This window comes from Crinia signifera, chromosome 1, assembly GCF_055691185.1.
Source record: "Crinia signifera chromosome 1, ASM5569118v1, whole genome shotgun sequence".
Classification (NCBI taxonomy): Eukaryota; Metazoa; Chordata; class Amphibia; order Anura; family Myobatrachidae; genus Crinia; species Crinia signifera.
In genome coordinates, this window is record NC_139217.1 from 380,497,335 (window position 1) to 380,510,441 (window position 13,107).

Below are 13,107 nucleotides of genomic sequence, written 5' to 3' on the forward strand. Positions count from 1 at the left end.
GGGAGTCGAATTCGTAGTGGACAAATCACCCATCAGACCACCCCGGTGACACTGCTCATAGGAGCTCTACATCAAGAGACCCTTGAATTCTTCATTCTTCCACAGTCCTCACATCCAATGGTCCTGGGCCTTCCCTGGCTCTCTAAACATAACCCACACATCGATTGGACCAATATGGAGGTCAAGGCCTGGGGAACAGATTGCCAGTCTACCTGCATTCCTCAGATCCTTCCGGTCTACCAGACCCATCCACAACATGAGGATAACTGTCCTTCATCCTCTTCAGCTCCACCCTTGTCTATACCCGCACCATACCGTTCATTTACAGATGTCTTCAGTAAAGGAGGTGCCGACACCCTGCCTCCTCACCGTCCTTGGGACTGCCCGATAGAACTGGTGGCCGGGAAATTCCCTCCTCGTGGCCGCATCTATCCTCTGTCGCTACCCGAGACTGAGGCCATGTCCTCGTACATTCAAGAGAACTTAAACAAAGGTTTCATTCGACCATCTACTTCTCCGGCCGGGGCCGGGTTTTTCTTTGTGAAAAAGAAGGATGGCGGTCTTCGGCCATGTATCGACTATAGGGGCCTGAACGACATCACCATTAAAAACCGCTATCCCTTACCCCTTATCGCAGAACTATTCGACAAGATCAGAGGGGCGGCAATCTTTACTAAATTGGACCTGCGAGGGGCCTACAATTTGATCCGGATCCGTCCAGGTGACGAGTGGAAGACGGCTTTTAATACGCGCGACGGTCACTATGAATACCTGGTGATGCCCTTCGGCCTTTGTAACGCCCCCGCCGTCTTCCAACAGTTTGTAAATGATATCTTTCGGGACTTGCTGTACCACTCCATCGTAGTCTATCTAGACGATATACTCATCTTCTCTCCAAATCTTCAACTTCACAGACAGACAGTGTCCGAAGTCCTACGACGTCTTCGCCAAAATCAACTGTTCTGTAAGTTGGAGAAGTGCGTTTTTGAGGTCACGTCCATTCCATTCTTGGGTCACATTCTCTCCGCCACTGGGATAGAGATGGACCCAGAGAAGGTGAGAGCCATCCAAGACTGGGCAGCCCCCACAACGCTCAAAGGAATTCAGAGATTCCTAGGGTTCTCAAACTATTACCGGCGATTTATCCGGAACTTCTCTACTATCGCTGCTCCCCTCACTGCTCTCACTTGCAAAGGAGCTGATCCAAGCCGATGGTCGCCCGAAGCATCCTCTGCCTTCCAGCAGTTAAAAAGAGCATTCGTGACGGCACCAATCCTCCTCCAACCAGACCTCGACAGGCCCTTCATTCTCGAGGTGGACGCATCCTCGGAAGGGATCGGGGCCATCTTGTCACAAAAAGGTGAGGATCAAGAATTACACCCTTGTGCCTTCCTCTCCAAAAAATTCCTTCCGGCAGAGAGGAATTACCCCATCGGGGAACAGGAGTTGCTTGCAGTCAAGGCTGCGTTAGAGGAGTGGCGATACCTTCTGGAGGGGGCACGGCATAAGATCACCGTGTATTCAGACCACAAAAATCTGTCCTTTCTTAAACAGGCTCAGTGCCTTACTGCCCGCCAAGCCCGTTGGGCGATGTTTTTTGAACGCTTTGATTTCCAAATTAAATTCCGACCTGGAACCACGAATACTAAGGCGGACGCTCTATCCCGCTCCTTTGAGACGACTTCTGACCTAGAGACACCTCCTCGTCCAATCCTCGATCCGGTGGTCTTCGCCCAAGTAACCATACAGCCATCTCCTCCTCCAGGTAAAACGTTTGTTCCCCCCGAACTCCGCAAGAAAATATTGACATGGGCACATTCTTCCCGCTTCGCAGGGCACGCAGGAGCACAAAAGACCTTGATGTTCCTGTCACGTTCTTATTGGTGGCCAACCATCCGCCACGACGTAACCAACTTCGTCGCCTCTTGTGTGAGATGTGCTCAGCATAAGGTGCCCAGAACAACTCCCGCTGGTCCTCTCCGCCCTCTAACCATTCCCACAGAACCATGGACCCATCTGTCAATGGACTTCATTTGTGAACTACCTCCCTCAAAAGGTCATACTGCAATCTGGGTAGTGGTTGACCGATTCTCTAAAATGGTCCATTTTTTCCCACTAAAAGGTCTCCCCTCTGCTCCAGTACTGGCCCAGCTGTTTATCTCAACCATTTTTAAACTCCACGGACTGCCCAAAGAGATTGTATCCGACCGCGGAGTACAGTTCGTTGCAAAGTTCTGGAGAGCTCTCTGTGCCGCGGTACAGGTCAAACTCAAGTTTTCCACTGCCTTTCACCCCCAGACCAACGGCCAGACAGAACGGGTGAATCAAGACTTGGAGGCCTTTATCCGACTGTTTGTCTCGTCTTCCCAAGATGACTGGGTGGATCTTCTCCCGTGGGCAGAATATATGCATAACAACTCCTATCACTCTTCCTCCGGAACCACTCCCTTCTTTACAGTATTCGGCAAACATCCACGGTCTCCGGATTTCTCAGAATTATCCTCTTCCGAAGTTCCTGCAGCAACCACTTCATTACAACGCTTTGCTAAAATCTGGTCAGAAGTCCACACCGCTCTTCTTAAATCTTCCGCCCGATACAAGAGGATGGCAGACAGAAAAAGAAGGGCAGCGCCCCGATTGAAAGTCGGAGACCGGGTATGGCTGTCTACCCGCCATATACGCCTCCGTCTGCCCTCTATGAAGCTGGCTCCTCGGTTCATTGGGCCATACCCTATCATCCAAGTCATTAATCCGGTCGCTTATAGACTTCAACTTCCTCCTTCCCTAAGGATTTCGAATTCCTTCCATGTGTCCCTCCTCAAGCCTTTAAGGTTGAACTCTTATCAAAATAGGATTCCCAAACCGCCCAAGATTAACTCCGAGAGTGGGGCTGAATTCGAGGTAAGACGCATTATAGACTCTCGCTGCCGCAAATCTCGTACCCAGTATCTGGTGGAATGGGTTGGGTTTGGTCCCGAAGAGAACTCTTGGGTGGATTCCATTGATCTTCACGCTCCGAAGCTGATAAAGCAATTTCTTCAGAGAAATCCTCACAAGGCCCATAGGCGCCCTGGGGTCACCCTGAAAAGGGGGGGTACTGTCACACGTAGCCGCGACGGAGCGCGGCGGGTACAGTACTCACCCGTCCGCGCCCGCCGCCGGCTAGCGTGTGCAGGTCCCAGGCTGCGGCGTGCGAGTAGGGGCAGCTCCAGGTAGGGATGGCAGCAGGGGAGGCCGGCGTCGCCATCTTGGTTGAGGGCAGGAGACAGATTGGCCCAGAGTGGAGGTTCCCTCCTCTTCCTGCGCTGTCAGCCAATGGCAGCCGCCCCCTGGGGATATAGGGGATCTGCCTAGGCTGTTCAGTGTCAGTGCAATGAGTCTTTGGAGTCATTCACAACTCCTAGCTGTTTCCTGGATCCTGGCTCTTTCTCTCCTGACTCTGGTGCCTTGCTCCCTGCATCTTTCTACAAGGAAGTTTTCTCCTGACACCAATGCTGCAAGTCCTACCTAGTGCTTGTTCCTGCTTGTGTCCCAGAATTACCCTGCTCAGCTTTCCGCTGTCCTTCTTCATTCAACTCATTCATTCCATCATCTTTCAGTCATCCGGATCCATTTCTTCTATCATCAAATCAACCTCTTTCCGGATCTTCCTCTATGTACTCTGGCTCATCAAGTATACGTTTCCAGATTTACCTGCCCGTTATTAGTATTGTGCTGGACTCTATTTAAGTTATCCAACTGTCACTTAAAGAAGTATTTGAGTGAAGTTTATCATTTATGAAATCCGTTATTAAACCGGCACGTTTCAATCCTACTCCTCCTGGTCCGTCTCCAGTTCCTGTGCACCACACGACTCCATCCAGCCCTTTAGCCGTGACATATATATTTTTTTTAATTATAAAAAAGTTGATTTCCCCCAGCATTGGAACAGCACAGTATAATCCGTGTAAAATCCACTTTTTGCGCATTGAGTGTACTGTGCATGTGATTATAAATGTATAAGGGCGAGATGTACTAAAGGGAAAATGCGGTAAAACCCCCGTTTTACCGCATTTTCCTATGTACTAAAACCCGTTCGCCACGTCACCGCAGGGCAGGGCATCGCCACCTTTGGGTGGCGATACCCTATAGAAGCCTATGGGCTTCTTTTCGCCGCCCGCCGCGTCGCCGCAACCCCGCCGCCTCGCCGACCCCCCCTTTCCCCCCTCCCTTGGGCTTACCTTCTTGCAGGTCCTCCTGGACCCCGGAAGGTAAGCCCTTCCTCCCCCTAGCAACGCAGCCGGACGTCCTTCCGGCTGCAGGGGGAGGAGGAAGCGCCGGGGACAGCTTGCTTAGCTGTCCCCGGCGTGAAAACTGCAGAAGCCGGCTGGGAGGTGACGGAGACCCCCCGCAGACCACAGTACAGGTATCGCGGGGGGCCTCCGTCACCGCATCGCGATGCCAGCCGCATATGTTAGTACATATGCGGCGGCATCGTGGCGGGGGGGGGCGCGAAGGGCGGCGATGTATTTTAATACATCCCGCCCTAAATGAGCTCTCTTATGAGTACTATTATTACTGTTAAGCTCAGAGAAGGAAAGGCTTGTGGATAGTTGTGAAGCCGGGCAACATGTGAGAATTTTAGTAAACTGTTCTTTTTCCATTTGTTATTTTAGTACATTACTGTGTGATAAAGTCACTTAGTGGCTCTGCATTTAATGTTAGCACATACCAAAACTGACTACATGAGTACCTTGTAGTTAAAATGATTAAGAGTTATATCTATCTATTTATCTGGGATGCAGTCAAAATCCCGACGGTCAAAATCCTGACAGGGTCAAAATCCCGAATGGGTCAAAATACAGACAAGGACAAAATCCCGACATGGACAAAATCCCGACATGGACAAAATCCCGACATTTAAAATCCCGACAGGGTCAAAATCCCGACATTCAAAATCCCGACAGGGTCAAAATCCCGACATATAGAATGTACAAGTGAAACAGTCTACATGACTTTCGGGCGACAGGTGCGAGGTCGACATGGGTTTTTTTCAGTTTTTTTGAACCGACATGTGCCGACAGGCGGTATTTCATGCCCTACCATCCACTACGGTGTGGTGGGAGAGTAATATAGTGTGCCGAGCGCAGCGAGGCACCGCGCCCGAAGCATTGCGAGCGAAGCGAGTGATGCGAGAGGCTGCGGTTCACTTGCAACTGTGTCCATGTCGACTGTGTCGACATTCGGGTCAAAAAACGGTGAAAAACCCATGTCGACCTCGCACCTGTCGACCGAAAGTCATGTTGACTGTTTCACCTGTACATTCTATATGTCGGGATTTTGACCCTGTCGGGATTTTGAATGTCGGGATTTTGACCCTGACGGGATTTTAAATGTCAGGATTTTGACCCATTCGGGATTTTGACCCTGTCGGGATTTTGACCCTGTCGGGATTTCATACCGAATCCGATATCTATCACACTTTCAGTATATCTTTCCAACTTTCTGGACAATTTTTCATGTTTTCATAAAATTGAGAATTTTTTTATAAACACATTATTTCAATTAGGAAACACCGCCATACATCGTATAAAATATAAATGAAGGGAATTGCACATTACCTGCCAGTCTGCAGTACGCCAGATATACTAAATAGACCAAAGTCTGTGATCACTGCTTTTCCATTATCGTAGAAAACATTTTTTGATTTGAGGTCCCTATGCAGAATGCCCTTGGCATGAAGATAACCCATTCCCTAAAAGGTATGAAAAAAAGTAATGTAATTAGTCAAGCTGACAAAGGAACGTAAAATCAAAAGACTCATTGTATTAAAAAACAATTTTATAACTTACAATGTATAGTACATTTCAGTGAAGTTCTCTAATTTATGTGGTATGGTATTCTCCTGCCATCCAGAAGGTCCGCCTAAATCAGACAGTCCAGCCATGATCTATACCTAGCAAACACTATAAGCCAGGCATGTCCAAACTGTGGCCCTCCAGCTGTTGTGAAACTACACATCCCAGCATGCCTTTCCATAGTTTTAGCATTCCCTAATAGCAAAATTGTGGCAAGGCATGATGGGACTTGTAGTTTCACAACAGCTGGAGGGGCATAGTTTGGCCATGCCTGCTATAGGCAAATGTTAGCTGCTTAAATTGCACAGTGCTGTATTTGAAGCCCTTGGAAAATTTCCATCTGCATGACTTGGAAGTTCTCAGGTAATAGGTACTGATGTTGTAGTGTTGAAAAACGAATGTTGCAGTGTTGAGGGGGGGGGGGGGGGGGGGGCAGGGATGACAACATGGTGGTGGAAGGAAGGTAGTCATTACTCATAAGTCAGTGAACTCTAATGCTGTGTACACACGGTCCGATTTCCTTTCCGATGTTGACGATATAGTCAACATCGGATCGGCATCGGATCAACATCGGATGCAGATCGCAAGGGTTTTAACCCTTGCGATCCCGATCCGATCCCGATGCGCGTTCACGTATCGGAAGCCAGAAAGTCTTGGCTGCCTTGTCTATATAGTGCAGATCTGCACTATATAGTCAAGATAGGATGCAAATCGGATGTGCCTTAAGATCCTATCCACGATCCTATCTGATCAGATTGTGGATAGGATCTTAAGGCACATCTAACGTGTGTACACACCATAAGCAAAACTATTTTTTATATTTTTTTATGTAATATTTATTTAATGTCAGACTTCAATGTAAATCACATCCAAGAAGATATTTAAGAGCAATATAAACACATACAATTCATTATGTTTGCATTATATCAATAGACGTAAGTAAATATCTATATCTAATCTCTAACTTATTGTTCTCTTGTATTTTTTTCCATTTCACTTCATGTACAACTGTGTGTCATATTGGTATTTTTTTTTTATTTTCTCACCTATTTTTCAGTTTCCTTTGTTCTATGTGTTGACATAAGACCAAAGAAACAGATAAGTGCATCATGTAGGTATTTTCCTCTTCCCTACTCAACAGATAAGGATCATTACTACAAGAAGCCGGAAGGCGTACAAGAAGTGTGTTAAGAAAGGAAGCATCTGTATAAATGGGAAAACCGGCATACAGTACCGTCTCCACTTTCTACTCACATCTGTCAAGATGTGGGATTTGGAAATAACATTGAAAAATGAACTGTTGGCAGATAAAGACCTCTATTGAATCTAGCTTGCTACATATATTTTACTAGTAAGTCCGCTTGTGATCGCCTCTGTGTTTGTGCATGTGTGAGAGAGAAAGAGATGTAGTTTCACTTGCTGCCAACAGATGGCAGTGTTTCAGAGACACACAAATGGACCCGCTCATTAAATATGCAGTGCAGTCATTAGATATGCACGGAGGTTGGGGGTCCCCCACCCAGGAAGCATTTTTTATTACTTTCAACTTGTGGAACTATGGATATTTAATGTCATAAACTGTTTGGGACACCTTCATATGCCTAATAAGACACCGATCCCTCACTTGCACTTTCTTACTAAAGAGCATTTTGCAAGTAAAGACTGAATGCTCCATCATTGTGATTCATTCCCTTGAAGAGGCGATGAATGAAATATATAACATTCCCTTTCTCAAACGCCTTCTGTTGCAGTGATGATCCTACAGTTAGATTCGGAACACAGAGGATCATAACTCAAAACTTTTTCACTGACTGGAAAAATAGTTATTGTGTTTCTAACAGCTCTTACAGGATGTAGATGCACTTCCTAAATCATTGTCCATATGGTGGTGGGAAATAAATGAACTACTTGCCAGAGGAGATATATTATGCAGTACGAAGGCTGATAATGTAAGACATGTTCAGTGTAAGAAACGGAGATGATATTACATCAAGTCATTTTGGGGAAATGCTACTATAACTAAAAACAAGAAATACACTTCAACTATACTTCAAAAACAACATTAGCAACCATGTCCCCACCAAAGGTCACAAGAAGAGAAAACAGTAAATGCTAATCCCAGACTTTTCTTGAAGATGTCAATACACATTAAGCTGTCTCACAGTACGAATATTTTACTTATATTCTTGCAGGGTAAGACCTATAAATGGATTCTTAAATCACATTGTAGGTCAATATCCAAAACAATGTTAATTTAATGTGAGTCCTCATGATATTACCTTAAAGCCTATTATGTACTAATCAGGGCAGGTGCAAGTTTTATCAGCACCCTAGGCAAATTTTTTGAAACACCCCCCCCCCACACACACACACACACACACACACACACCCAATACCCAGCCTTCAGGTGACGTGTGGAGGCACTATCTTATAAGTTCCCCAGCCAAAACCTGATGTATGTGAATTAGTGCTGCACCAAATAATATTTTGTTCTCCCCCCACCACCCTCTGTAATGCTGCTAGCTACAGTATTGATTAGACTGTGACAATCTGAAGCTGGCCATACTCTTGTCCGTTTGGCCACTTTTTACCCAATTCCGACGGATCGGGCCAAGAAATCATGTGAACCGTGGCCAAATCGGATGTGTTTGACATCTGCTTGCAGGTATGACCTCTGACACGGACAGCCTCCCAGCAGCGGGGAATAAGATTGCATGCTATATATCGCATGCAAAAGGACCGCATGCAAACCTGCCGCATTGTAAAATCATTAAGAACTAGTTTACTAAAATCTGGACAAAGGGTGATGAAGCTGATTGACAAACAGAGAGCCAGATAGAGCCAGCTTTTAGGTTCCAATGGAAATCTGAGCATTGTGCGGCTGCCCTCATTTCTTGGTTATTATGATAGGGAAAACCTTGCTATATATATAACTGTATGACATCACGCAAGGTTCTAACGGAACCTACAGCAAACTAAATCTACCCCATAAATTGGATCCTCGACAAATAAGGTTAAAGGGCCCATGCTTATAATGAAGAAGCCGTCGGCAAAATGTATATAAATAATTTCTAAATATTAGTGCCCTTGCAGCCATGGTCTAGGTTAATGTTCCTTATCCTATTGGCCCATGCAATAATTATATTTGCTCTTTAGACTGCATGTTACAGTAATTGCAATGCTTCTCAGTTTGGGTAAATGATGAGAAGATGCCATTTAAATAACCCCCTGAAGCAAAATAACCAAGTTTTCCCCTATATAACTAGAAATGTTATAGAGTTCACGCTGAATTAATTGTACATATAGGGCAATTTCTTTTCTCTACTGTATGGAGCACTAAATAACCAAGGCGTGTATGGTGATCTCAATACTGTATATATGACACACCATTAATAAGAAACACTGCAATATTAGTATTAGGTTGATTACAGAGAGGGCATTCCAATTTTGCTGCTGCAGTTTTGCTGCTGGAAATTAAGAATGATCCACAACAATAGGGACACAATTAATTCTATGAATAACGCACCTACACAAGCGGTGAGCTGTGATCTTTTCACCTCTATGGACTCAGTAGAGCAGATAATTAAATCTTGTAATTTTTCGCATTTTTGATGTGCTCTGCATAACATTTTCTTGAGAAATGATTTACATCTATCATTGTCACTTGTTTGGTTCACAATACTTTGTGGCATCATTCTGCTTACATTGCAAAAGTTCTTCGATATAGACATTTTTAGCAGCACAAAGTAATTACATTTTTGAAGCGCATTAGAAATTATGAACTATGCATCAAAAACATTTTAACTTTCTACAATGCTATTTGTCTCTCATCCTCTTCATGTGAAAGGTTAAAGGTACTAGATGTAATAGAATAAGTAATAATGTTTTGTATTTGGTCTTTAAATATTGCAATCTGCCTTAAAATAAAGAACTTGTTTTGCCATGGTGACATTTATTATGTCCAGAAAGGGAATACCTGAGTAAACAGGGTGAAGTAAGCTGAAAAGGACCGGATATTCCAAAAAAACCCTTATGGCTTCCCTTCTGGACTATAGCTTCCCTTCAGGACTTGTAACTTGGTGGGACTGCTATGCTATTACTATTCCCTCCTATATCCCTATAGATTGTAAAATTGCAGCAGGGCCCTCCTACCTCCAAGTCTGTCTATTGTTACCCAGTTTGTTTTATCACTGTCTACTATTGTAAGGCGCAATGGAATCTGCTGCGCTATATAATAAACTGTAAATAAATAATAAATAATATCCGTCTTCTGGACAGTTGCCCTGGTACACCCAGGTGTAAGACTCAGAGAGGTCACCAGCAGGTCTTCTTGCCTATAATAGCCACGTTCCCATAAGGCCTTATATGCCTGGTACTTGTATGGCACCAGGACTTATGCTACTGGTGCCATTGTAAGCTTACCCCCCACCCCCCCACCCCTAGTGACCAGGACAACTGTCTGTATTTAGGTAGAAGCACACAGAAAGAGAAATACTACACTGAACTAACAAAGTACTACAAGGTGTATATAGAGGTGAATGAAGAGGCCTATAAATGAGAACAATTACTAATAGAAACAAAACAGGATAAATAAATCAGGTGTGTGGTAACAATTCCTAAACCTGCAGCAGCATATAACAAAATGTAGGTAAGAAAATAATGCCGCTAAATCATAGACTTTGTTGTGTTGGATGACAAAGCTATAATTTTGGTAGTTACAGATGTTTCCACATATTCCTATATGTATGCAGCTAATGCACTATACACTTATAATCTGTAACTAGCTGAAACCAGCTAACTATGTTAACAATGAACTTCCTTCAGAACAGATGTGACCTGCAGCTCATATAATTCAAAATCTCAATAACATGTTTACTGATATTGCTATGTCTGGCTATTAGGCCAAGTAATTCCCAGAATAGACCTCCGCCCTTCCAAAATATCAACCCGGGATATGTCACCAATTGGCCGGTAACCCTCTTCACATACCATTGTGTTCCTTCGAATTGCAAGGACATCTTAATGAGATATTGCGAACTCTATTGATGTATCATTTGTCTCAAAAAGCACCGTTCTGAATGAGCTCATCATCTATGTATCTTATGTGTATTAGAAATATTATGATAGAATTATGTAATTGGAGGACTTTTCATATTGCATGGGGAGGTTAATAATGGAAATGTATGCCTTATATATTCATGTGCAGGGGACAACGCCCCAGAGTTTTCTGTCTGGGTGAGGTGTTAAGTTTCTATTCAATAAATACAACTTCTTTAAGAATTGGACTCCTGATATTTCTTGCACCATGATCGTGACAACATAGAGGGAACGTACCTGCAACAAGCAATAATCATTTTATTATTTCCAAGAAGCTAAATACTCCTCACCTTTGATGTGAAGTGCCACCAGTGACCACTAGAGGCCACGTGACAGACCAAATTACGTCTTAAAAGAAAGTGAAAGTAAAACAATCTGTTTAAATTTAAGCTTGCTGGATTAAGAGAGAGGGCGCTGTGAAGACAGAGATTGGAGGTACGAGCAGATAATGACTAAGCCGCAATTTTCACAGGCTTTTAACTAGTCAACCTATACTGTACTTTAAACATGGCCCTTTGATATATTCAATGTATATATGTGATATAGTGTGTTTGGAGAAAAGCAGGTGGTTCTGTTACAGTGCACACAGCTATATTATGGAGGTACTTATGCAGCCACATGAGTAGAGTACCATAACCTGCCCTGGGTACAACACTAAACACACTTAGGTCATACGATTGTATCATACACATATATGAGCACCTGTGTACTGCATACATACAAAGACAGCCAGGTACTGTAGTTACTTTCTAATATAAGAGACTTACCTTCACAATTTCTTGTGCTATCTGCCTGGTCTTGTTGACATCTAAGACAATTTTTACATCCCGGACCACTGAGTACAGTGTTCTTCCCTTGCACAAGCTGCAAAATAAAAGTATTACATGCTGAGAATACCATTAATGGTCACCTACAACATATGAATAACTTATCTGTACACACATGCTCTTGTGTTGCAAAGGTAGAGCTGTATTTGTTTTACAAGGTATTTGCAGAAGGGGTGCAAAACATACTTGCCTGCTGAACATTTTTTAACTCCTCTCCAGGAGAAGCTCAGAGAGGAGACCAGATACTACGTGTCAGGGGGAAGGCACGAGGCTGACGTCACCAAGCCCCACCCCCATGCAGTCAAACGCAGTTTGGGGAGGGGCTAAAATAACCAAAAAATTACTACATTTGCATAATTATTGCCCCAACCCCTCACCGTGGACCAGCAAAATCCAGTAATTGGTGAAGTGTGGAAGGGGGTGCGGGGGCAATGCGGAAGACTTGCCCACCTTCTTGGAGGGCCGGGAGGGGACCTCCCGGCCTTTTCAGGAGCCTCCCGGCCTTTTCGGGAGCCTCAGGGTGCTGTTTCCTGAGTGTCAGAATGCTATATTCTGTACTTGCATGCAAATATTAAAAAAAAAAAAATTTCATGATGAAAAAATCAGATGAGAACCTGAGTGGGAATGAAGCACGTACTGTAGGTAAGAGTCCCAAATGTTTCCCACCATCATAATGACTTAAAGTGTAGGTGTTATGGGTAATGTTGATCGTCATGAGTCAACCTGCCATTCTAATAGATATTTCGGTATGGAATGTAAAGATGCAGAAGGTCACATCTGCCAACAGGAGGAGCTGCACATAACAATGACATAAAGGGTAGAGAACTGGAGGCACACTTTAGGAGCATTGCTTGTTTTGCCTTGTCACAAAGCACACACTCCTTTTTTACTCCACACTTGACTTTAACACCATTTCTGGGCTGTCCTTTTACATTTTATCCCTTCCAGTTGTTATTTTTGGTAAAGAAATGCATAATGAAAACAGTCAGACACATAATAGATTCATGTACTAATGGGCATCCCGATATCACCTTGCTCTAGTGATTAATGTATAGTACAAATGAGGCTAAACGAGCAGTATTTATCAGAAATGTTTAAAGTAATAGAGGGATCGCTCCTAAATTGCTGGGGTAAATTTACTAAGATCGAATGGGTATGAATGGACATAGTCCTATCCATTCGATCTTATATGCGTCCAGGAGCACCGCATCGACAAATCTGCTATTGGATCCTATTGTTCGGTGGATGTGGAATATTTAATGGTCAAATGTAGACCTTATTATCTGCCTAGGGAATTTTCGGTGGTAATAGTTATGGCCGTTTATATATGTCCTCAGGCAGGTGTA

General features: G+C 44.1%; 1 protein-coding gene across 4 annotated transcripts in view; it reads right to left on the reverse strand.

Annotated features, from left to right (window-relative positions):
- Positions 1 to 13,107, reverse strand: part of KSR2 (kinase suppressor of ras 2) — a 435,191-nt gene that overhangs the window by 55,740 nt on the left and 366,344 nt on the right. For all 4 annotated transcript variants that reach the window (XR_014445794.1, XR_014445796.1, XM_083151467.1 and 1 more), the window contains exons 15-16: positions 11,702 to 11,798; positions 5,601 to 5,734 (exon numbers count right to left, since the gene is read on the reverse strand). Coding sequence is in view for 2 of the 4 variants with exons in the window: in XM_083151467.1 (XP_083007593.1) it covers positions 5,601 to 5,734; positions 11,702 to 11,798 (231 nt within the window). In the remaining 2 variants the exon portion in view is untranslated. The remainder of the gene's footprint in view (positions 1 to 5,600; positions 5,735 to 11,701; positions 11,799 to 13,107) is intronic.